The 26,472-nt window shown below is 45.9% G+C and overlaps 1 protein-coding gene across 1 annotated transcript; it reads left to right on the top strand.

Annotated features, from left to right (window-relative positions):
* The first annotated feature begins 1,795 nt into the window (after positions 1-1,795).
* PGRMC2 (progesterone receptor membrane component 2) lies at positions 1,796-26,472 on the top strand. Its single transcript, XM_082243872.1, has 3 exons — positions 1,796-2,280; positions 19,698-19,853; positions 25,825-26,472. Exons 1-3 carry the CDS (start codon positions 1,959-1,961, stop codon positions 25,920-25,922), a joined length of 576 nt encoding a protein of 191 aa, XP_082099998.1. The 5' UTR covers positions 1,796-1,958; the 3' UTR covers positions 25,923-26,472.

Raw genomic sequence — 26,472 nt, 5'->3', positions numbered from 1 at the left:
TAATGAGGATGGGGTGCCAGTAGGGTCAGAAAGGCACAGGAGGGACCAACCAACCTGGGAAATGGGCCGCGCCCACCAGGAATTTCCCAGAGGAGAAGGGGGGGGGACACTACTCACCAAACCTTCGGAACCGGGCAGGCACCACTCCGGACAGATCACCTCCCCATCTTGGAATGGGGGGTGCTGTGGGCCAGAGGTACGCTGCGACTCAGGCCGAGATCCGGAGGTATTTAACTCGCCGGCCAGTCCCCGTCCTGTGGGTTTATGTCGTGGTTGAGAGGTACGGTCTGCACACGCTCGCTGGCCAGACTTGGGGGACCGTAAGAATTTATGATATACAGGGCGTCACCCAGAATGGCAGTTGAGTCTAGTTCACACAGGAACAGAGTTGATTGTATAAGGAAAAAAAATACTAGAACCAAATAGCCCAGCAAGGAGCTTACTTCTGACTAGGCAAAAACAAAAAGCTGAGATCCTATAGCAGGAAGTGGGAGTATACCACCTGGGACTCTCTAGGGGGCGTAGCCAAGCTTTGTTAAAGCGGAGTTCCACCCAAAAGTGGAACTTCCGCTTTAGGTATTCTAACCCCCTGACATGCCACATTTGGCATGTCATTTTTTTGGGGGGGGGGAGCGGGTACCTAGTTTTGACAGGTACCCGCTCCCACTTCCGCTCGGAGCGCCGCGGCGCCCTGAGTGGAAGTTCTCCTCTCCCCCTCCCTCCCTGCAATCTTCTGGGACATGTCAGAGGTCCCAGAAGATTGTCGGCCAATCAAGACGCGCAGCGCGACTCGCGCATGCACAGTGGGTACCCGGCTGTGAAGCCGCAAACTGTCACAGCCGGGTGCCCACAGCAGTGATGCCGGCGCCGAGGAACGAGGCTTCGGGCGGCCGCATCGCTGGACCGTTGGACAGGTGAGTGAAATGGCTGGAACTCCGCTTTAACTCTTTTCCACCTAGTGTCCTACTCCTATGAAGAGCAGCATAACCCAACTGTCAATAAAGATATGAAGTTGTTCTCATCAATGAACGAAAGAGAAATCGTGATTCTAATTTTATCAAGAATCGTGCAGCTTTAATTACATAGTTGGTCAGGTTGACCTTTCCGTATTTGGAGACTAGATTGGTTTTCCTCTAGACGTAAAGATTCTATTCGATTGATTTTATTATTTAATGAGATTTCAAAAAGAAAATTGTTGTTATATCAACAGCTTGCTGATTAGATCAGAAAATTATTTCAGAGGTTCCCTGAGATGTCAAACTTTTTGCCTGCTTTCAGAAAATATTTGTTTGGGAGATTTTGAATATTCTTCAGGCATAAAATGATTTAAAATCGTGTGCAGAAACAGCTGACAGAGCTAGGGCAAGGTGAAACTTTAGGAAAACATAAAATGACGTTTATGATGTCTTCTGTAATTAGTTTGTAATGTTCATAACAGAATATGTCATGTAAGTAGTCAGTGTATACAGCGTGGATACAGGTGCATTGTAACATCCACTCCCTGTAAACTTGGCCAAGAGTGTACATTGATCAAGCGATCAGGCTTCACCTCCCACAAGGAAGCAAAAAAAAAGCGGATTGGTCGGTGTGGCCAGAACTCCATTTTGTTATGAGAAGGAAGAGCTCGCACATTGATTCTTCTGGAAAAGCCAGCACGCAGTTTGATCACGCGTCACTCTCTCTATGTTTCCTGTAATAATAAAAATAAAGCTCGTTCAATAAAGCTTTCCTCCCGCCCCTTTCTCCTTCCTGTGACTTCCAAATACCGCTCTCGCGCCTGGATGACGTCATCAGAGAGCGTCTCCCTGGTCGCCTGGCTGTAACCGTCACCGTGGCCAGTAGCGTCAGCTGTCTCTTCTGCGGGCAGTGTATCTGTGGGCTGAGCCTTCCCGCCTGTGTGTTCCCTCCTCCCGGCGGGTGTCGTCCAGTGGTGACCCGGGAGGAACGTTAGGCGGGTGATGTCGGAGAGTTGGGAGGAGCAGCAGTCGGCCGGTGCCCCTTCGGGCCAAGAGGAAGGAGAAGGCTCTGGGTTGGGCTGTGTGTGCACGGTGCTGCTGAACGCGGCTCTCCTAGCGGTGTTGGCGTTCGGGGCCTGGCGGGTGTATTGGCGCTGGAGAGGGGCCGGGACCCGGTCTCGCACTTCCCTACCCCGCATGAAGCGGAGAGACTTCACCCTCCAGCAGCTGCGAGAATTTGATGGAGCCAACAACCCCCGCATACTGCTGGCTGTCAACGGCAAGGTGTTCGACGTGACGGAGGGCAGCAAATTCTATGGCCGTGGTGAGAGAACGCGGCTTGTGGGGTGCTGAGTGGGCTGGGGGAGCTGTAGCATTGAGAGTGTTCTGGGGGAGCCATGGCGTGGATGGGTTGCCGGGGGAGCCGTAGCGTGGATGGGTTGCCGGGGGAGCCGTAGCGTGGGTGGGTTGCCGGGGGAGCCGTAGCGTGGATGGGTTGCCCGGGAAGCCGTAGCGTGGATGGGTTGCCCGGGAAGCCGTAGCGTGGATGGGTTGCCCGGGAAGCCGTAGCGTGGATGGGTTGCCGGTGAAGCCGTAGCGTGGATGGGTTGCCGGGGAAGCCGTAGCGTGGATGGGTTGCCGGGGGAGCCGTAGCGTGGGTGGGTTGCCGGGGGAGCCGTAGCGTGGATGGGTTGCCGGGGGAGCCGTAGCGTGGATGGGTTGCCGGGGGAGCCGTAGCGTGGATGGGTTGCCGGGGGAGCCGTAGCGTGGATTGGTTGCCGGGGGAGCCGTAGCGTGGATGGGTTGCCGGGGGAGCCGTGGCGTGGATGGGTTGCCGGGGAGCCGTGGCGTGGATGGGTTGCCGGGGGAGCCGTGGCGTGGATGGGTTGCCGGGGGAGCCGTGGCGTGGATGGGTTGCCGGGGGAGCCGTGGCGTGGATGGGTTGCCGGGGGAGCCGTGGCGTGGATGGGTTGCCGGGGGAGCCGTGGCGTGGATGGGTTGCCGGGGGAGCCGTGGCGTGGATGGGTTGCCGGTAGCGCTGCACGATATTGGAAAAAAGTACATTGCAATATTTTTCTTTCAACGATATATATTGCAATATTGAGAGGAAATCATGGAGGTATTGCAGCAGCGCAGGCTTCTTCTGATTGTAATTGCAGATTGCACCATATAGCTAGGGCAGGACAGGGTTAATGTTATTGTAGGGATTGACAGTGACAGTCAGTGTGGATTAGGCACAGTCCGGACTCACAATGGTGGCAGGAGGTAGAACAACACAGCCTGACATGACATCCGTCCAGTCTCACACGTTCAGTCTGCCGCCCTGCAGCTAGTTCTCTTGACCGGCACAGCGAACCAATCACGCCGTGAGTAGCGGCACAGCAAACCAATCGGGTGTGCAGGCACGCGTGATTGGTTAGCTGTGCAGCTGCTCACCGCTCAGTCAGGAGAACTAGGGTAGCTGCAGGCAGACAGACTGAACGTCTGGGGCGGATGTCAGGCTGTGTTCTGCCACAACCACTGTGAGTCCTCCCGAGTCCCGACTTCTCCATGCCTATGCCTTACTATCGGCGATGTGACTATCACCCGAAGCATGATAGTCAATATCACTATTGAGGGAGCCATAGCGTGGGTGGGTTGCCGGGGGAGCCGTAGCGTGGGTGGGTTGCCGGGGGAGCCGTAGCGTGGGTGGGTTGCCGGGGGAGCCGTAGCGTGGGTGGGTTGCCGGGGAAGCCGTAGCGTGGGTGGGTTGCCGGGGAAGCCGTAGCGTTGCGGATGGGTTGCCGGGGGAGCCGTAGCGTGGAGGGGGTGCTTGGAGTATAAACTAGGGGAGCTGTAGTATGAAGGATGCTGGGAGTGTATTTGTATCATTTTTATACAGCTTGATTCTCGCAGTAATGCAGCCTGCTTGCCTTTCACTGGCAACAAGTAGTAAAGATATATACTGCTTAGTATAGGCAAGAGGGACACTTAAAAGTTTTTAAAGTGGCAGTAAAAGCTTACATATACCCAGTGAAGTGACTGGCCTCAGGTGATGCTCAGAGATATAACAAATCTTTCTATATAAGTCGTACCTGTTTATCTGCAGTCTTGTCAACATCCGTTCAAAGTCCAGAATTTATAAAGCTTGCTGAGAGTTCAGAAAAAAGGGGGCAGACAGCTGAAGTTACTCTGCAGAGCTCTGAGAGGGAGAGAAGGGACCCCCCCCCCTTTTCTACACAGGAATAGGAGGTCCCTTCCCTGTCACCTTCTTTCTCTTTGTATCAGGAAAACTTGTCAGAAGTGATTCATGCAGCTAGGAGAGGAATGGAGCAGCAGACAAATGAGTTTTCCTAATTGAAACCAGTACACACTATGGAGGGATCCTACTCACCTGGATGGCTGCAGCACCAATCCCAGCTGCACATTTCTAAGACGGAGAACTGAGCGATCAAACACCACTGATTGCTCAGCTCTTGGTCTTCAGCCTGTAGAGATCTGGTGACTGTTATGTCACTGGCTCTCTGGCCCTCCAGCGCTCACTGGAGTGTTGGGTTGTGGAGGGGGCAGGAGTGGCGGGCTCAGTGGCTCTTTGGGAGGCTGAGCCAGGTGCTGGTCCAGGCTTCTGGATGGATACTGATCATATGGTTGGGATATTTTCAGAGCCTGAAGTAGCTCTGTGATGTCAACCGACAGCAAGATTTAGTTAATAACTAGCTGCATTCCTGTGACCCACAGAAGTATAGCCAAAAAAGCTTTGGTTAAACATCTCCGTTAATATTACCTGAAGTTCTACTGAAAGCGGTAGTATACTCCCCTTTTTTTTTTTTTCTTTTACCTACAGGTAAGCCTATAATAAGGCTTACCTGTAGGTACAATTAATATATCCTAAACCTGCACGGTTTAGGAGATATTTGCCCTGCATGCAGCCGCTGACTCTAGTGGTGCATGCTCTCTGAAGGTCTGGCGGACCTTCAGAGTTCCTTGCCGGGCAGTTGCCGGAAAGTGACTCCCGCGCGCATGCGCAGGAGTGACGTCATCGTGGCTCTGGCCACTCACGGCGCCGGAGCCACTGAACCTGGAAAAGAGACGCCGAGGGAGCATGTCTGCTCCCACAAATCGGTGTCCGGGGGTCCGTGTCGGGGCTTCGTTTTTAAGGTAAGTATTTCATAATGAGGTAGTATGTGTTCTTGACATCTCATGTAAGGGGGCGTGGGGTGCTCTAACATCTAATCCTACAGATATAACCGACTCTTTGAGGGCAACCATATTGCTGATGCGGCCCGCGATAAAATTGAGTTTGACACCCCTGCTCTAAAGCAGTGGTTCCCAACTCTGGTCCTCGGGACCCACCAACAGGCCAGGTTTGCAAGATAACTAAATTACATCACAGGTGATCTAATTTGCTGCTCAGTGATTGCAGTATTCTAGTCTGCATCCCCCAAGGTAATACTTAAAATCTGGCCTGTTAGTGGGTCCCGAGGACCGGAATTGAGAACCACTGCTCTAAAGCATACCTCCAAATCAAGAAACAAATGGCTCGACCAGACAAAGATCAAAGTTTTGGAATGGGCCAGCCTGAGCCCAGACCTAGATCCAAACAAAAATCTGTGGGGTGACCTTAGGAGGGCTGTGCACAGGAGATGCCCTCACAATCAGACAGATTTGGAGAACTTTTGCAAGGAAGAGTGGGCAAAGATTTCCAAGGCAAGATGTGCCATGCTGATAGACTGATACCCTAAAAGACTGAATTCTGTCATAAAACCAAAAGGTACTTCAACACAGTAGCTTAACTGCTTGCCAGGCCGTATGCTGTACATATACGGCAGGAAGGCAGCTCTCCTGTGCAAGATCACATACTTGGGCACAGCGGGTTCGGCGGACTCGATGTAAACAAGGCAGACTGCCATTCTGTCAGTAAGGAAGGTAGTGATCCTGTGTTTTTGCAAAGGAACACTGATCGCTCCTTTCCCGTAGTATCCCTCCCACACACTGAGTCAGCACATTTTAGGCCCCTGATGTTAAAGAGGTTGTAAACCCTTTTTTTTTTTTTCTTCTTCTTCTTCTTCTTTTTTACCCTGAAAGACACACACATAATGAGCTAGTATGCATCGCATACTAGCTCATTATGAAATACTTACCTTAGAACGAGCCCCTGCTGTGCCGTCCGCTTAGCTGTATGACGGGCGACATGTCCAGTCGCCCGTCTTCCGGGATCGCGGCATCCGGCCATCTTATTGGCCGGAGCCGTGGTGACGTCACTCCCGGGCACGCGCGCGGGAGCCGACGGGCACGGGAGTTCTGAAGGAACGGCACCAGCGGCCGTTCCTTCAGAGCGCATGCGCCAGTGACGTCACTGGATGCATCTAAAGTTAATATCTCCTAAACGGTACATGTTTAGGAGATATTTACACTACCTATAGGTAAGCCTTAATAAGGCTTACCTATAGGTACAAGTGTCAGAGGAGGGTTTACTTCCTCTTTAATCCCTTCCCTGCCAGTGTACAGTGACAGTACTTAATTTTAGCACTGATCACTGTATTAGTGGCACTGGTTCCCAAAAAACTGTCACATATGGCACTTTTCCACTGCAAGTACCAGCTCGGCTCTGCTTGGCCCGGTTTGCTTTTCCACTGCTGGTACCGCATGGTATAGTGTCGGAACAGTTCGGTACGGTACGGTATAGGTTTGCTTTTCCACTAAAGTAGTACTAAAGTTAAGTGGGTGGGATAACAACGGGGTGGGTGGGATTCTCTGACCAATCAGTGGCTAGTAGTGACTGCATGCAAAGGATTGTGGGATATGGTACCAGTTTGGTACCTGTTGGAACCACAATCGAGTAGGTACTGTTTTTTCAGAGCCGTACCGTTCGGTTCCATGCAGTGGAAAAGCAAACCTATACCGAACCGTTCCGACACTATACCATGCGGTACCAGCAGTGGAAAAGCACAAAAGCATGCCGAACCGTTACGGTTCCATGCAGTGGAAAAGCGCCATTAGTGTCCGATTTGTCTGCAATGTCGCAGTCCTGCAATATGTGCTGATCACCGCCATTACTAGTTAAAAAAAAAAAAAAGGTAAATTCCATAAATATATCACATAGTTTGTAGATGCTACAACGGGGTGCTAAAAAGTATTGAGCCTTACCCAGAAAAAAATGTAGCTAGGAAACTGTAACTGCCACACTATTCTACATATTCCCCCAGGAAGTCAATCCACTCAGTTGCCTCTGGAACACTCCCAAATCGTTGTCCCTTTAGGTGTTTTTTGACATTGGGGAACCGATGATAGAATTAGCCAGGTCGGGTGAATAGGGTGGATGGGGCATCACTTGAAAGCCTAAGGAGGTAAGTTTGTTTCACCTGCAGTGTGACGTGGCATTGTAATGCAGCAGAATGACCCCTTTTGGAGAGCTTTCCTCAACATTTCCTTGATATTTTGCCTCAACTTCATCAATAAAGTACAGTAATATGTTGCATTGATGGTTGAACCCTTTTGGAGGTAGTCCACCAGCAGAACTCTCTTCTTATTCCAAAAAACTGTTGCCATTTGCTTCTGCACTGCCCTTTGCACACAGAATGTCTTTGGCCTGGGGAACCACTGTGCCTCCATTCCTTAGACTGTTCCTTTGCCTCAGGATCATAACAGTATATCTAGGTCACATCACGTTACCAGTTTGTCCAGGAAATCTGACTCCTTTCTTGCAAAATGTTACAAAACAGCCACCGATGTCTCCATGTTTCCTTTTTTGTTCAGTTGCCAAAAGTTTTGGGATCCACTTTGCTGTAAGCTTTCTAGTTTACAAGTCCTTGTGGATAATGACACCAACTTTCATGTCATGGATGGCTTTCACATTTGCAGGTACAGAGACAGAAACAGGCCTTTCGCGGGGTTTCTCACTTTCAACACCAAAATGGGCAGTTTTAAAATTGACAACCCAACATTTACCTGTTGCATATGAAGGGCCACTGTCACCCAAAGTTTGGCATTTTATCATAAATCTGCTTCGCACCTTTCCCTTGGAGAAACAGGAACTTGATTATGGTCCCATGCTCTTCCACGTTTAATTTTTCTGGAAGTGCTGCCATGATCACTTTGGACCTGAAAAAGAAAGATAAGTTAAGATCATAGGTATGTGATGGTGCACCATTGAATATAGACAAATTGGCCACTAAGGCTCAATACTTATCAGTACCCCCTGGTATGTTTGTGCAAACCAATCTATATGCGCTTATTGGGATTTTTTTTTTTTTTTACCAAAAATATGTAGCAGAATACACAGTGGGCTAAATTGATAAAGAAATTTTAGCTTTTTTACAATTTTTTTTTTTTCTTGGATATGTTTTATAGCAGAAAGTAATGAACATTTTTTTTCCGCAAAATTGTCAGTTTTTTTGTTCATAGTGCAAAAAATAAAACCACAGAGGTGATCAAATACCACCAAAAAAGGACCTACAAATTTTTGGGTACAGTGTCGCATGACCGCGCAATTGTCTGTTAAACTAACGCAGTGCAGTATCGCAAAAAATAGCCTGGTCATAACCGGGGATGAGCCTTGGCAAGGCAACCATGATTCGGTTGAGGAACCGACCGCCCACCATAATTTTACTGCGGCAGGGCGGCTCGGCTGCGTCCAGTCATGTAGTACTACATGACTGGAGTGCATGTGGTTTTGACGGCACGCGCCCCCCACCGGAGCAGCGCTCCCGCTGTTTTTAGACACAGCGGGCCGCGGGAGGAGCGGCTGCGATTGCCGCTGCCCTCCCGCAATCATCTGGGAAACCGAGAGAAGACCCGCTTGCTTATGTAAACAAAGCAGGCGGATCTTCTGTCAGACAGCCAGGGACAGATCAGCAGTTTCAGCTAAGCTGAAACTGCGATCTGTCTGTGCCTGTTACAGAATCATCTCCCCACACAGTCAGTAAGCATATTAGGCATACATTTAACCCCTTTGATCACCCCCAGTATTAACCCCTTCCCTGCCACTGTCATTTATACAGGAACGGTGCATATTATTTAGCACTGATTACTGTATTAGTAGTGTCACTGGTACCCAAAAATGTCAGGGGTCCGATCTGTCCACTGCAATGTCGCAGTCCCGCTAAAAATCAGATCGCCGCCATTAAATTACTAATAACAAAAATAAATAAGAAGTCCAAAAATCTATCCTGTAGTTTATAAACGCTATAACTTGTGCGCAAACAAATTAATATACGCTTTTTTGACTTTTTTTTTTACCAAAAAATATGTAGCAGAATACAAATTGGCCCAAACCGATAAAAAAATGTAATTTTTAAAAAAAAATTATTGGGAATGTTTTATAGTAGAAAATAAAAAATATGGCTTTTTTTTTTTCAAAATTTTTGCTCTTTTTTTTTTTTTTTTTTTTTTTTGTTTATAGCGGAAAATCAAACCGCGGAGGTGATCAAATACCGCCAAAGGAAAGCTCTATTTCTGGGGGAAAAAAGGACATCAATTGTATTTGGGTACAGCGTCCCATGACCGTGCAATTTTCAGTTAAAGTAACGCAGTGCCGAATCGCAAAAATGGCCTGGTATTAAGGGGGTAAAACCTTCCGGGGCTGAAGTGGTTAAGGATCCGGCTGACCAGAAGGCAGAGGCTGTGGCCTGCAATATGTACACTCTGGCTGGTTTGGCAATGAAGCCAGTATTCACCATTGTCCTAGTGTCACAAACTCTGACCGAGTGGGCTAAGCTTCTACACCGTGACCTGGAGGGGGAACAGCTCCCGCCTGCCTTTGCCGAGCTGGTGGACCAGCTGGTGCAGGGGCTGCAGTTTTTCTGTGATGCCTCTTTGGATGCGGCTCCCGTAGTGGCTCAGCTCTGTTTTGGCAGTGGTCCTTCGGCGTGTTTTTTTGGCTGGAGCTGGACTGCGGATCAGACTTCAAAAGAGGCCTTGAGTGATCTACCTTTTTAAGGAGATCGCCTGTTTGAAGCCACCCTGGATGACATCATTAAAGGTCTTGCAGGGGGGAAGAGTACTTTTCTTTTGCAGGCTACTAAGGGCAAGGAACCAGGTTGTGGACGTGGGCCTTCCTTCTCAGCTCATAAGGAGCTTTCAGGGCCTCTTCTGGAGAATCCAAACGAACCTGGTGTGGCAAGCCAAGATTGGGCTTCTCCAGACCCGGGGACAAGGCTCCTTCTGCAAGAAGGTGCGCCCTCACCCATGAGGGGACATCTTCGCTGGTTTCCGGACCCGTGGATTTTCTAGGTGTAAGACAAGTCCACAAAGTCATTCGGTCTGGCTACAAGATCGAGTTTCGCTCTGGTCCCCCAGCAAGGTTTTTTTCTTCCAACTTGAGCCTGTCCCCAGACCGCTTACAGGGTCTCTTTGGGGTGGAACAAGACATGTTCCTTCGGGGGGGAGTCATTGCCTCTGTTCCGACCTCGGTATGTTTTCAGGGGTTTTACTCAAACCTGTTCCCAGAAAGGAAGGCAAAGTGTGTCCAATCCTGGACCTCAAGGCGCTAAACTGCTTTGTGCGGGTACAGAAGTTCAGAATTGTCCATTTGAACTGTGGTGGCATCCCTGCGTCAGGGGGATTTCCTCGCCTCTATTGATATCAAAGATGCCTACCTTCAGATTCCAATATGTGCCAGTCCCCAGCGTTTTCTCCGCTTTGCTGTGGGAGAGGAGCATGATCAGTTTGTGGTGTTGCCTTTTGGTCTTGCATCTGCTCCTCAGGTGTTAGCAAAAGTGTTAGCCCCGGTGCTACTTTGCTACACCAATGGGGGATCACAGTACTGGGCTACTTTGATGATCTCCTTCTGTGAGCGGAGTCTCCCTCTGCTCTGGTGGAGAACCCGGAGATCACAATACGAACTCTGCAGGCGTTCGGATGGATTCTGAATTTTCAGGTCTGCTCTGGTTCCGTCCACGAAGCTGGACTATCTGGGCCTGACTCTGGACTCGGGCTTAGCCAGAGGGCTGCTTCCTCTGGACAAATTCCAGAAATTGCAGGCTGCAATTCGCCTCCTGCTGTCCAACAAATGGTCATCCCTCCGGACTTGCATGCAGGTGCTGGGCCTGATGGTGTCTACCTTCAAGGTGGTTCCGTTTGCACAGTTCCATACGAGGTCCCTACAAGGGAAATTCTGACCAAATGGGACAAGACTCCGCAGTCTCTGGAAAATCAGATCCGACTGAGTCGGGGCACAAAGAAGTCCCTGATATGGTGGCTTTGTCATCACAGATGCCAGCCTGTCCGGCTAGGGAGGCGTCCTCGGCAAGCATTCTGCTCAGGGGATCTGGATGCTGGAAGAGTCCAGACTACGGATCAATTTCTTGGAACTCGAGCGATCAAACTGTGTCTGGATCATTGGGCGAATCGTCTTTAGGGATGTCCAGTGCGCATTTAATCGGACAATTCCATGGCTTATGTCAATCACCAAGGGGGCACAAGAAGTGTCCTGGTGGTTCTGGAGGTAGCCGGCATTCTAAGGTGGGCAGAACGGTTCATTTCAGCCCTCTCCGCTGTACACATTCTTGGGGTGGAAAATTGGCAGGCAGATTACCTCATTCGGCAGTTGTTGGACCATGGGGAGTGGTCCCTTCATCTGGAGGTGTTTCATCAGCTGTGTCTCCGGTGGGGCACCCCCGAGGTGGATCTGTTGGCATCTCGGCTCAACAGAAAGGTGCAGAGATTTGTGGCTCGATCAAGGGATCCTCTGGCGAAAGCCTCAGACGCACTAGCGGCCCTGTGAGGTCAGTATCGTGTGATTTACGCCTTCCCTCCTCTCAAGCTTCTGCCAAGACTTCTACGGGGGGGGGGGGGGGGTTTGAACAGAGATTTGGCCTTGAGTACCATAAAGGGCCAGGTGTCGGCTTTTGTGGTCTCCTTCCAGCGACCTTCTGGCCACACACTCCCTGGTGCGTACCTTTCTTCAGGGTGTCCGACATTTGGTTCCTGCATTGCGGGCTCCATTGAAGCCTTGGGATCTAAATTTGGTGCTTTCAGCTCTACAGAAGCTTCCCTTTGAAAATATTCAGGAGATTCCCCTGCTTACGCTGTCCCAGAAGGTGGCCTTTTTAGTGGCTATCGCCTCTGCGCGCAGGGTGTCGGAACTGGCAGCGTTATCCTGTCGTTCACCTTACCTGGTGATTCACAGAGATAAGGTGGTTCTTGCCCTGTCTGTCGTTCCTTCTAAAGGTTGTCTGATTTTCATTTGAATGAATACCTTGTGTTTCCTTCCCTGTGTCCCAGGCCTAAACATTCTAAGGAAATTGCCTTGCATGCCTTGGAAGTGGTCTGGGCAGTTATTTTGCATTGTATTTGAATGCAGCTTTTGCATGCCAAACAATACTGTATGGTGTAAATTCATCTGCTGTCTCTGTAGAAAGGAAAATTTATGTGCTTTGATTGTACATAAGTAGGTTACAACCACAGCTACAATCTGTTACACAAGAAATTTATTCTGATTATCAGTGCATGCTATTAAACCCCACTCCCTAAACCTAAAATACACTCTGGCAACAGTACACACTGGCTACTACACTTCTCCGAGACAGCCTCGCGTAGTACCTGGCTAGTGCTCTTTTCAGCTTGTGTTTTTGTGAAAAAACGCTCCTCTTGAGCTGCATCATTCGCCACTTAAGCTGACTGTTTCTACACTCTTTTTCCCCTGAATAGTAGGCTGCAGATCCAAACTCTATGTAAACGAAAAATGAGACCTGAGGAGACACCACTGTACAGCACACAGATGTTCTGTCTGGCAGCTTAGGGGACGGGCTGGCTATTGTGCAGGCTGTGTGTGCACTGTCTGTCAGCCCCTCTTCTGAGCTGTCACTTTGAACCATGTCTGTTGATTAATGTTGTTGGATAGCTAGGCTACTGAGTGGGGCTAGCTATCCAACGCCACAGCTACACAACCCCTACACAGATTTAGATAGGAACAAGTGCTTTGTGCACAGGATCACCTGGGTAGTTTAACGAACAAGCTCTTTCCTTCTGTATGAAGGTGGCTGCAAGTTTAGTCTTTACCCTTCCTTTTCCCTTTAGTTCTGACCCTTCCCCACTCTATCCAGGACTAGAAAAAAAGAATTTAGTGTAAATTGGGCTTTAATCTCGTTACCGTAGCAGAGTGTTGTACCGTGTTAGCCATTGACAAAAGAAGTTTGAATCAAGGGTGGATACCATTTGTTGACTAAATCAACAGCATGTAATCTTATTTACCCCTTCCCTCTTGCCCTCAGGCCTAAAAGCCCATTCAGACTGGCGCGACACGACTTTGTGGCGCGACTTGCACGGACTTCATATAATTGAAGTCAATGCAAGTCGCCTCCAGGTTGCCCCAAAGTAGTACAGGACCTTTTTTCTATGTCGGAGCGACTTGTGTCACTCCTATTAGAACGGGTCCTGTACTACTCAATGGCGAGCGACCGACCACGACTTGTCAGACGACCAAGTCGCCTGACAAGTCGCGCTAGTCTGAATGGACTCTAAACCTAAACATCAACAGTTGCCTGATACTACTGTTCATGTTTAGGTTTATGGATAGATGCGGGGAAGGTGTGCTGCAGACTCCTCGGACAAATACTTTAGGGCGAAAGGCAAAAGCAGTTGCTATCATACAGGGTTTTCAAATATCACATTTGTTTCATTGGCGCTCAACCTATGATGTCAGCAACATGAACTGTAGACATTAGACTGTTTAGTGTTCTTGACAAAATTTCTGTCAAAGAACAGAGACCACCCCCAATATGGTGCCTGGTTGCTTTCTGGTACAGTGCAACTAATCCGAATTTGTTTCAATTAGGTTACTGCAGTAAAATGGGTTTGCTCCACTTTACAGATCACCATTACTCTGTGCCAAACAACTTTGAAAACGATAAAATAAAGTCTGGAATGACTTTATCATATTTTGAACCCATTATATGTATCTACAGTGAGAGATTTGCATTTGGTTCAGCAAGACCACTCTGTATAGAGGGTTATTTGGTGCTGACCTTGCAGCTGTACTTGGAAGTGTAACACTGACCTGTGACACAAATTGCATATACGTGGTGTGAATAAATATCAGATGCAGCAGCTGGCTTTCTAAATATGGCAACAAATTTTGTAATCTCATTGTACAATCCTTAAAATTTATAGCTTATGTCTGGGAGGGATCGTATGCCAAATATCTCCAATACATGTACATTTTCTTTTGTATTTTATCCCTTTAACTTCTTCATGATGGAGGGTAGAACAAAATCTAATGCTTGAACACATTTTGTAACTTTGGCATGTTTTGGTAAAACTGTATATATCCTAAATTCTACTTTTTTTTTTTTTTTTTTTTCCGGACAAATTTGGGTCTTTATTTGTTGATAATGGATAATCTATGGTAATGGATATCTCCCATATTTATTTTTTGTGTATATAAAAGCAAAACTGGTAAAAAATATAAATTGAGCTGTATACTTCTTGCCATGACCCAACACCAAAAATAGAATCTCCTCCTGAGATCCTACAAGTACTAAAAACAAGCCCTGTTAAATGTAGTTGGCTCTTTATTTTTTCTTGTCGATTGACAACTAAGTGCCGTTTTGTTGACTGAAAATGCAGGACTTGGTGTCAGCCCTGCCCAGTTGTCTGTGTTTAACCGCTTCCCATCCGCCATATGTACATATGTCCTGGATGGGAAGCCTTGACACCATGCTCATGGCTGCAGCTGTAGCCATGATTCAGTTACCAACATTTTCTGCCAGAAATTCTCCTTTTTAATGTTCGCATCCATCGCTTTTACAGGGGCTGGAAGGGAATATTTGAGCATCCTTGACAAGAGTCAGATTGTAATGGCTTGGGTCAGAGCAACTCCAATACTGCAGTTGTGGGATGTTTCTGTTCTGCAGTGGTCAGGACCTACCAAAAGTAATAACGAAGGAAACCTTTTGAACAGGTGATGGGGTCATAGGTGGCCAAGGCTCATTGATGCAGATGGGGAATGAATTCTCCCCTGTGTAGTCTGATCAAATAAAAGATCTACCGTAGCACAACTTGCTGAAAAACGTAATTCTCCTTTCGATACAAGGATGTCAGAACACAGTAAATCAGTTGTTTTTTTTTTGTTTAAGGGACACGTAGCCACAGACCGGTCAGGGTGTCCACAGCCAAAAGTGCCTACAACAGGGCTTGACAAATTTGCTTGGAATCTAGGAGCCAGTTTTTTTTTTTTTTTTTTTAAACAAAGCTTTATTTTCAATGACAAAAATAACCAATTCTAAATTTACACATAAAGACGACTAGAACCAAACATCATAGGCATTTACCTTGTGTAGATAATTAATATATTCTGATGTGACACACCAGGTGTTTAATGCAATGTCATTTTTTTTCTTTTTTTTTTTACTTGGCTTTTTGTAGCCATGAATATGCCTTGTACTTTTGCATGTGATGGGCAGCGGCTCACTAGGGAAGGACAGTGCAGCAAGGTGGGGGTGATAGGAGAAATCCAATGACGAAGAGTAACATATTCCACTGTAGGCCCCTTAACACCTCCGCCACCTCCGCTCAGCAGATCTCTCTGCTGAGCAGGCGGATCCTGTCCACTCTATGCAGACACAGCACATTCTCCTCTATGGGGCAATCTGATGGAAACAGACCGCCTGACCGTTTCCATCCGATGCCATCCAATCCGATTCACCGGACGGATGGAAAATACGTCTGTTTTTAGCGAACAGGATCGGATGGCGGCGGGTTGCAACTCCATAGAGGAGACTGAAGGGTCTGATCAGGTCCGTCTGAAAAACTTACAGGCGGCCCTGATCAGACAGCCTGTGTGAAAGGGGCCTTCGGCTGTGTGACTGTGACATGGCAGGGAGATGATGAAAAATAATGAATTCGATTTTTTTTTTTTTTTAATGTAAAAAAAAAAAAACACTCCCTTTTCACTTGCCTTTTAAGCAAAGGGCGCCAGATGAAGCCTGCAGAAACTTCCATCTCTTCTCCTCTTGGAACGGAGATGGGCAGGCATTGAGAACAGGCAGGGGAAACAGTCTTGTTAGTGACTGCTTGTCATACTCCCGGCCACCACAAGAGGGCGCCAGTTCCCCATTGGAAGGGTCTCACTCAAAAAGGCCGAAAAGCCGAGGCCTCAATTATCGGACGGCGCGGTAGTCCGCACTCGTGGGGGGCGCAATGGGGCAGAACACCTCTTGCACTGCACCCCAGGCGCCAGGTCGCTAATTCTCGTTGCCGATGCGACCTGGCGCCCGGGGTTTGTCGAGCCCTGGCCTACAAGGGGACACATGAGCATCAGAAGTGGACCAGGGCCCAATGTAAAAAGGTTGCCTGAACTAATAAATAGTTTTTGTTTTTTTTCCATCATGTGGCTGGGTGCGTGCGCGTCACTTTCATGGGGTAGAGATGGCACCAGGATGCAGTACGGAAAGAAGGCAAGCCAGTGGAGGCACTACTGATGGCTGGATACACACTATACAATTGTCTTTAGATTTTTTTTTCCTTTTTTAGATTTACCAAAACCATAAATAATATGAAGTCGGACCTAAACACTTTCAATTTGTATGCAATCAGGCAGGCCCTTGCACTACATAGTTGAAGGTTAATATAAAGGAAATCTAACCACAAAAGTTGTATAGTGTGTATCCAGCTTTAAGTCTTGTACACACGATTAGATTATTTTCGTCTGTTTTTTGTTGCATGCTAATCTCCTATTGAAAGGGAAGAGGTTACTTTCATAGGAAAATTCTCGTATGACAAAATTCAACTTCAGAACTGATGTAATGTGTTGAATTGCTTTGTATGTATTCTTTCATTTCAGAGCATGCGTAGTCTTGCTCTAACGTTTTTTTTTTTTTCGGACGAAAACTGTAGACATTAAACGAAAATCGGACGTTGTGTTCACGTATGCTAAAAATCTTATAGCCTGCACATTCAGTTTTTGTCATACGAAAATTGGTAATTGGCTCTCCAAAGCACCATACGAACGATCTGAAAATTGGCAGATCATTCGTCGGGCGAAATTTTACTTCCAATTTTCTTATCGTGTGTACGGGCTTTTAGTGCCAGATACCACAGTATACCTTCAGAGGTCTAGTGGACTCAATATCTTGATGGATCGGGGCTGATTTGGCAGCAAAAGGGGACCTTCAGTATAGATTGAGCAGATTATTTCAGAAGGCCAAGCACTACATAGTTGCTTAAAGTTAATGTATAGCTGAATTCAAGCAAAGAAGTGGGATCCCCCTCTTATGAATTGGTGTACTTTTTCTACCTTTTGTCCACTGATTACCCCCTTATCAGATGCTGCATACATTACCATTTAGCAGTATAATCGTTTCGTTTACAGCCATTATATGGCAGTTTCACAAAGCCTGAAGTCCTGAGCTCATACATTTTCTTCTAATTTTATAAGAATAGTTGTGTGGAGACAATCCACTTTTGCACAAGTTAGTGTGAAACCTGTACTTCCATCTACTGGTGACCTGCTAAAAAAACACTATTTTCCCTTTTAAGAAATGAAAAATGGATTTTTCCTCTGGAAACATGCATTATGAATTCATATTGGAGCATTTTCTGAGGCGTCTATCTTTTTTCCTTGTTGGCAAAACATAGCAAATCATGTGTACTAAGTAATGTGATGCAACAAATTCAAACCATGCTGTTATCTCGGCTTATTTAAAGTTTGCTAGCAAAATCATTTCTCAAACATCTCTTCACCAGTGCGAAGATGGTCAGAACACAATTGATTTCCCACGGGAATTAAAACCTTTGCCTCGGCTCAGACTGGCCGAGAAAAAAAGCACTACTAGTCCTAGAACTTTGCACTGCAATTAATTTAGTGATGCATTTAACTACTCGTGACTAAAGTAGCCTACAGAGCAGACCCAAATTGTACAAATTTCTGTCAAGCAATTATATCAAATTAAAGTGTGTGTATACTATGCATGGATGTTCACCAACCTGAACTTGTCTGCATCTTGTTTTCTTACAATCTGGAATTAAGATATAAAAAAAAAAAAAAATTCTCCTAAATGGATGCAGCATCGGCCCGATGCATCTGGTCCCTGCCATCTCGGCAGTGAGAACTGAGCGATCAAACACCGCTGATCGCTCAGTTCTCCCTTCCATTCTGAGCAGAGAGCTGTGAATGTCGGTCCACTGCTCCCTGCTCTGCCTCTCCAGCGCTCATTGGAGCGCTGTGGAGGGGGAAGGAGGGGCTGGCTCAGGCTCTCCGCAGAATGCGGAGAGGCTAAGTCAGGTGCTGGTCTAGGCATCTTGGTGGACCCCAACCTTATGGTTATGATCTTTCCTGAGCCTGGACCAGCTAAGGGACGCCAGCCGGCAGTGGCCTTTAGCCCGCTGTTGGCTGATAATGGGTCACTGGAATGCAGAACAAACTGCACTCCTGTGACCTACAGGAGAAGTACAGTCAAAATATATTTGGCTATACTGCCACTACAGGGTCAAAACAGAGTTATCTGTAAAAGAGGCAATATGTTTACTTTTCTGGTTACTGCAATGCAGTGTCTTTGACTTCTGCAAGTACTCAATTCTTTGGGTAGGTTAAGTACTCTCCACCATTGTTTGCTGTAGTTTCTCCTCCTGTCTCGTACATCCTGTAGTTTCTCCTCCTGTCTCGTACATCCTGTAGTTTCTCCTCCTGTCTCGTACATCCTGTAGTTTCTCCTCCTGTCTCGTACATCCTGTAGTTTCTCCTCCTGTCTCGTACATCCTGTAGTTTCTCCTCCTGTCTCGTACATCCTGTAGTTTCTCCTCCTGTCTCGCACATCCTGTAGTTTCTCCTCCTGTCTCGCACATCCTGTAGTTTCTCCTCCTGTCTCGCACATCCTGTAGTTTCTCCTCCTGTCTCGCACATCCTGTAGTTTCTCCTCCTGTCTCGTACATCCTGTAGTTTCTCCTCCTGTCTCGTACATCCTGTAGTTTCTCCTCCTGTCTCGTACATCCTGTAGTTGTGTGAGCTGCTGGAGGAACCGCAGTGGGTAGCTGGTATTTCACATACCAGGGAATGTGGAATTTATGCAGCAGCTAGGGAATAGCACAGCGGCAGTGTTTAGCGTTTAAAGAGAATTGTTGCCCTAAATTTCAATCTAAATTGGCCTCAACAATAAATGTTACAATTAAAAAAAAAAAAAAAAAAAAAAAAAAGTCCATATAATCCAGCAACATTTTCTGCATAGCTGTACCTGTGCTGTCATCTTGGGTCCAGGATCATCAGGGGCTGGGTATCATTTACTGACATTAATACCCGGCCCCTCTGGTGATGTGCAGCTATCCAAGTACACAATTTTGTGGTACTTTACTAACCACCAGCCCTCTAGGAACTAAATATTCCAGGAGGCTAGTAGGTGTTGAAGGCTACCTAGGCACAAAGAGTTTCTTAAAACAATGCAGACAGCAGTTCTGCAGTTTCTCCATACTGTAACATGGTAAATACCTTTTTGGCCAATGAAGTCCTAAAGTTTTTCTGTCAAACGTTTTAGGTTGGAATTCCACTTTAGAATGGATACTTTTCATGAAGTATACAGCATCTAGTGCCCTTTTTTTTTTTTTTAATTATTTTTTTCCCTCTGTGCAGATGTTTAGATGAGACATACATGTCTGTTCATGCACTTGGCAAATACCTCAATGCCAGCCTTATTTCATAAGAATAGTAACTAATTGCATAAGTAGCCTAATTCAACTGGGTTTGTCTGGATTGGGTAGATATTCACTTCCCTGCTCCATTTTTTTTTTTTTTTTTGATTTGCTTCATGGGACTGCTTCTTTTCTCTTTTTTAGATGGACCATATGGGATATTTGCAGGCAGAGATGCTTCTAGAGGACTTGCAACATTCTGCCTTGATAAAGAGGCACTTAGAGACGAATATGATGATCTGTCAGACCTCAATGCTGTGCAAATGGAAAGTGTTCGAGAATGGGAGATGCAGTTTAAAGGTATTCATTTGTATGATTTGGATTTTAAGGCACTTCGGCAGTAAATGTTAAAGGAGATGTAAAGTGATTTTTAAAAAGGGTTTGAAAACTTTTATATAGATATTTTCTTATTTACATTTGGGCAGCAGGTAGTTTTTGGCTTTTCACATTTTCCACAAATTCATGTTTGGAGAAAAACCAGACTGTTATGAAGGTCGATACTTCAAACCAAAATTGACACGTGATTGACAAGTGATGCAGTACTTTATCTACCTTCATTTTGCCTCAATCTTAGGGCCCAAGTGTAATACACTTCTAAAATGCTTGTATAAGATTGCAAAAAATACTCAAAGAGCTCTGAAGTATTTTCCCATGGTACCAGAGACTGGTAGCTTTTAGCTACCATGAACACAGATCTGGTTATTTGGTCTTGGTCCAGGTTCTATTAAGTAATTACCTGGTTTTAAACTTTTATAACATCTTTATTACTATTTTGATAGAATTTTTATAGCGCCCCGCTTGCTCCTGCACATCCCCACGCGTGTGACCGGCGGACCCGATGTCCACCGGTCACTCGTGATCGTCCGGTGCAGAGGGAGAAAGGCAGGCGGCTGATGTAAACAAAGCCGCCTGTCATTTTTCCCTGTGTAAGAACAGAGATCATACGGTCCTGCTATGTTCAATCCATCATCCGAAAATGGAAAGAGTATAGCACAACTGCAAACCTACCAAGACATGACTATCCACCTAAACTGACAGGCCAGACAAGGAGAACATTAATCAGAGAAGCAACCAAAAGGCTCATAGTAACTCCGGAGGAGCTGCAGAGATCCACAGCTCAGGTCGGAGAGTTTGTCCACAGGACAACTATTAGGGTCCTTTCACACGGGCTTTCCGCCCGGTGGACTCCGTTTTGCTCAGCGGGGATCGATCCGCCGATCCCTGCTGAGCAGGCGAATAACAGGTCTGTCTTTGCTTACTTTGCAGAGACAGACCTGTCATCGTCCGATCTCCCATAGAGGAGAGCAGGGATCTCTAGACAGATGGAAAATAGGGTTTCCATCCGTCTGGATTTCACAGACCGGAACGGATAGCTGCTGATGTCAGCGGAGATGTCACCGCTGACATCCGCCGCTCCATGGGGTTGCATGGAGCATCCGATCAGGACCGTCTGAAAAACTGACAGGCAGACCTGATGGAAAGCCCGTGTGTGAGTGCACATTTGTGCACTCCACAAATCTGGTCTTTGTGGACAAGTGGCAAAAAGGCCATAACAAGTGCTATTTGTGAGAAGCCATAAGGGGACACAGCAAACATGTGGAAGATGCTCTGGTCAGATGAGACCAAAATTGAAATGTTTGGCCTAAAAGCAAAACGCTATGTATGGCAGAAAACGAACACTGCACATAACTGTGAAACATGGTGGTGGCAGCATCCTGTTGTGGGGATGCTTTTTTCAGCTGGGACTGGGAAGCTGGTCAGAGTTGATGGGGGCAAAGGATGGAGCGAAATACAGAGCAATCTTAGAAGAAAACCTGTTAGTCTGCAAAAGACTTTAGACTGGGGAAGAGGTTCATCTTCCAGCAGGACAACCCTAAACATACAACCAGGGCTACAATGGAATGGTTTAGATCAAAGCATACTAATGTGTTAAAATGACCCAGTCAATGTCCAGACCTAAATCTAATTGAGAATCTGTGGTAAGACTTGAAAATTGCTAGTCACAGATGCTCTCCATCCACTCTGACAGAGCTTGAGATATTTTGCAAAGAAGAATGGGCAAAAATGTCACTCTAAATGTTCAAAGCTGGTAGAGACATACCTAAAAGGACTTGCAGCTGTAATTGCAGCGAAAGGTGGTTCTACAAAGTACTGACTCTGGGGACTGAATACAAATGCACGCCACACTTTTTTCAGATATTTCTTTGTAAAAAAAAATAAAAAATTTGATAACTATTTATCATTTTCCTTCCACTTCACAATTGTGTGCCACTTTGTGTTGGTCTATCATATAAAATCCCAATAGAATACATTCACATTTTTGGTTGTAACATGACAAAATGTGGAAAATTGTAAGGGGAATAAAATACTTTTTCAAGGCACTGTAGCGGCAAAGGGTGGGCCAATTCAATATTGAACCCTACAGACTAAGACTGGGATGCCATTAAAGTTTGTGTGTGTAAAGGCAGGCATCCCAATCAAGAGTGTGTAATAATACACACACACCCACGATATAAAAAGTCTAAACACCCCTGTTGAAATGTCAGGTTTCTGGGATGTAAAGAAAAAGAGACAAATAATACATTTCAGAAATTTTTTCCACTTTTAATGTGGCCTATACAACTCAGTTGAACAACAAACTGAAATCTTTTAGATGGAGAGCAGTAAAAAAAAAAACTAAAATAGTATGGTTGCATAAGTGGTCCCACCCTTAACCACTTGCCGACCGCCGCAAGTACATATACTGCGGCGGTCAGCCCCTCACAGGCAAAGTGACGTACCGGTACGTCACTAGCCTGTTCGGCTCTGGGGAGTGAGCGCGCGCCACCGGAGGCAGGGGGAGAAAGGCAGGCGGCTAATGTAAACAAGCCGCCTGTCATTCTCCCCTGTGTAGGAACAGTGATCATACGGTTCTATGTAGGACTGATCATTGCTCCTACACCTCAAGCTACAGCCAATCACAGTTAGAATCACGCCCCTAGGGACACACACAGCCCCTCCCTCTCAAATAAAGTTAACCCCTTCACTACCAGTGTAATTTTACAGTAACAGTGCATATTTATAGCACTGATTACTGTAGTAATGTCCCTGATAACCCCAAGTGTCAAAAATGTCAGTCAAGGGTCCGATCTGTCCGCCGCAATGTCGCAGTACCGCAAAAAAAAAAAGCAGATCGCCACCATTACGCGTTAAAAAAAAAAAAAATGACAAATCTTTCCCTTTGTTAGTAAACGCGATCAAAAACCAATCAAAATACACTTTATGCGATTGTTAAAAAAAAAAAAAAAAAAAAAATCGCAAAAAGTGTATTTTGATTGGTTTTTGATCGCGTTTACTAACAAAGGGAAAGATTTTTGTCTTTTTTTTTTTTTTTTTAACAAACATATGTAGCATAAAACAAATTGGCCGAAAATGTTAAAAAATTTTGATTTTTTAAATTTTTTTTTGGGGGGGGGGGGGGGGGATTTCATATAAAAAAAATGTGAAAAATATTGTTATTTTTGCAAAATTGACGCTCTTTTTTTTGTGTATAGTGCATGATCAAAAAATCGCACAGGTGATCAAATACTACCAAAAGAAAGCTCTGTTTGTGGGGAAAAAAGGACGTAAAATTAGTTTAGGTACAGCGTCCCACGACCGCGCAATTGTCCGTTAAAGTCACGCAGTGCCGAATCGTAAAATCTTCCAGGGCTTAAGTGGTTAAACAAATACTTTGTTGAAGCACCTTTTTGTTTTATTACAGCACTGTCTTTTTGGGTATGAGTCTATCAGCATGGCACATTTTGACTTGGCAATATTTGCCCACTCTTTCCAAATCTGTCAGATTGTGAGGGCATCTCCTGTGCACAACCCTCTTCAGATCACCCTGCAGATTTTCCATTGGATTCAGGTCTGGGTTCTGGCTGGGTCATTCCAAAACTTTAATCTTCTAGTGAACCCATTGCTTTGTTTTGGATTTATGCTTTGGGTCATTGTCATGCTGAAAGATGAAGTTCCTCTTCATGTTCAGCTCTCTAGCAGGAGCTTGAAAGTTTTGTACCAATATTCACTGGTAATTGGAACTGTTCGTGATTTCCTCTACCCCTGTCCTGTTCCACCATGCTTCACTGTGGGTATGGTGTTCTTTTGGTGATGATGTGCAGTGTTGTTTTTACGCCAAACATATATTTTGGAATTGAACCAAAAAGTTTAATCTTGGTTTCATCAGACCCATAACACATTTTCCCACAAGCTTTTGGGAGACTTTAGATGTGTATTTGCAAAATGTAGCCAAGCTTGGATGTTTTTCTCCGTAAGAAAAGGCTTCTACCCCAAAGCCCAGACACATGAAGAATACGGAAGAGTGTTGTCGCATGTACCACATCACCAATACTAGCCTGATATTCCTGCAGCCCCTTTAATGTTGCTGTAGGCCTCTTGGCAGCCTCCCTGACCCATGTTTTTCTTGTCTTTTCATAAATTTTGGAGGGACGTCCAGTTCTTGGTAATGTCACAGTTGTGTCATATTTTCTCCACTTGATGATGTCTTCTTTATTGTGTTCCATGGTATATCTAATGCCTTGGAAATTTTTTTTGTACCCTTCTCCTGACTGATACCTTTTACCAGTGAGATCCCTCTGGTGCTTTGGAAGCTCTCTGTGGACCATGGCTTTTGCTCTAGGATGCGACTAAGAACATGTCAGGAAAGATCGACTAGAACAGCTGAACTTTGGGGTTAATCACGCACTTTAAATTATTGATCGACCAAAATCGTTTTTTACCGCCGATACCGATATTTTGGTCTTCGGATATCGGTATTGGCCGATATTTTCGGACATTAAAGAAAAAAGTTTTCTTTTTTTAATGTCTACAGGTACTCTTGTGGAGGGATCTGGGGGTCTAAAAGACCCCAAACCCCTCCTCTGCACTTAAAAGCATTCAAAACGCCAAGTTTGGCTGTTTGAAATGCTGTAAGTTTTTCAATTTGGCGCCGCCAGTACCCGAAAGTGATGTCATATCATTCCAGGTACTCGGCGGTGCCGAATTCAAAGAAAAGGAGGGCTGGTCAGACGGTGGCGGTGAAGGTAAGATTCCCGGTGGGACAGGAGACCCGGGCGAGCTACGGGAGGGGGGGGTGCGTCCCCTCCCGCTCCTTGGAATGACAGCCGATCTCAGTCGCATTGGTTGTCACTACCAGACAGCCGACCATTGGCTATGGAGACTAGTACTGGGGTGATGCCTCTAGCTGCAGGCATCACTCTGGTACAGCACTTTCCAGAAATATCGGTAAATCATAAGGCCGATTCCGATATGTCGGGGAAAGTGCATATTGGCTGCTGATAATCAGTTGATCACTACTTTAAATGATGGCTGGTGTGTGCTGACTACTATTTAACATGAGTTTGAATGTGATTGCTTAATTCTGAACACAGCTACATCCGTAGCTATGAGAGGGTGTGCACACTTATGCAACCACATTATTTTAGCTATTTGTTTACTTACCCCTCCTAAAAGATTTCAGTTTGTTTTTCAATTGAGTTGTACAGTTTATAGGTCACAGGTGGAAAATTCTGAAATGACTTGTCGTTTTTTTTTTTTTTTTTACATCACAGAAACCTGACACTGAGAACTAAGGGATCAAACCCCCTCTAAATGTTAAGCTCTCAGTCTTCAGCCTGCAGAGAGCTGGTGACTGTCACTAGCTCTCTGCTCTGCGCCTCCAATGCTCCCTGGAGCATTGGCCTTTTGAGGGAGAGGGAGTGGCTGGCTCAGACTCTCAACGCTTTATCCAGGCAGGCCAGATGGTTAGGATCTTTTCAGAGCCCTGACCGGCTCTGTGGCATCAGCTGAAAGCGGACGTTGGCCCACTGTCGGTCGAAAACTGGCCATCAGAGTGCAGAACTAACTGCGTTCTTGTGATCCATAGAAGTGCAGCCAAAATAACTTTGGTTTGGCTATATTTCTCCTCCTTTTTAAGGTGTCATATTCAGCTGCAAATAGTAGAGTTGAGGTCCAGTATAAAAGATGTACCCATTATTTTCTACTCATGCGGTCTATAAGCAGGAGCTTGTAGGCCACTTGGATGTGCTAGCTGCAGCCCAGTGGAGGTCTGCCCTAGGCAGCCTCCTAAACAGTTGTAAGAACGTACCCTACACTAGAAGTTTTATGTAAACTGGTTTCTAATAATGGCTAGATATTCCACATAATACTATTTTTTCTTTTTTTGTTTCTTCATTTGCATTTGTAATTTTGTGATTCCACGGCTGTATTTTTTTTTTTTTCCCCTTAACAGAGAAGTATGATTATGTTGGCCGATTATTGAAACCTGGAGAAGAGCCATCTGAATACACGGATGAGGAAGATGTTCGGGATCATTCAAAACTGGATTGAACTATGTCAACAACCAAAGCCAGGGGCCTTTCAGAAACTGCAGCCTGTTACTTCCCATCAACACCCATGGACATCTTGGGTGGAATGTGTTCTCAACACTATTGTCAGATTTTGTACAAAGAAATAAGAATGATGACTTGGTGGTCTGTGAAAAATTTTAATACTAGCAGTCTAATCTAAACTGCCAGCCATTTTTCTCCCCGATACACAGTATCTGTATAAGGAATCCTGGTCCAGGAGTAAAATTTTGTGGGAAACTTGTGTATAGCTATACCTGTCTTGTATATGAAAACTGTCAGCAGTAGCTCCATGATCTCCTGGTAGCCTGCACATCTTGCCAAGTGGTTTTCTACCATGGTACTGGTAATGGCAGGTGGTGATTAGAGAGCTTGAGGAAAGCGTACGCATTGTGGTATCTTGGGTCTTTCTCACTTCTTGACTCTTGTCAGTCTGCACTACTTAAACCAATGTTTTCAAGTGAAGTCCTCAAATTTGTATGTACACTTTTGCTAGCAATTCCAGGATTTGGCACTTTTTTTTTTCTTTTTTC

This window comes from Pelophylax lessonae, assembly GCF_965119305.1.
Source record: "Pelophylax lessonae genome assembly, chromosome: 1".
In the NCBI taxonomy this organism is placed as follows: Eukaryota; Metazoa; Chordata; class Amphibia; order Anura; family Ranidae; genus Pelophylax; species Pelophylax lessonae.
Note: the sequence above shows the minus strand (reverse complement) of the source record. Positions and strands in the feature narration are given on the sequence as shown.

Bases quoted from the DNA above. Each gene is read 5' to 3' on its own strand.
- PGRMC2 (XM_082243872.1), top strand. From the start codon at position 1,959: ATGTCGGAGAGTTGGGAGGAGCAGCAGTCGGCCGGTGCCCCTTCGGGC. The intron at 2,281-19,697 runs GTGAGAGAACGC...TCTCTTTTTTAG, and splicing joins CAGCAAATTCTATGGCCGTG to ATGGACCATATGGGATATTT. The intron at 19,854-25,824 runs GTATTCATTTGT...TCCCCTTAACAG, and splicing joins ATGGGAGATGCAGTTTAAAG to AGAAGTATGATTATGTTGGC.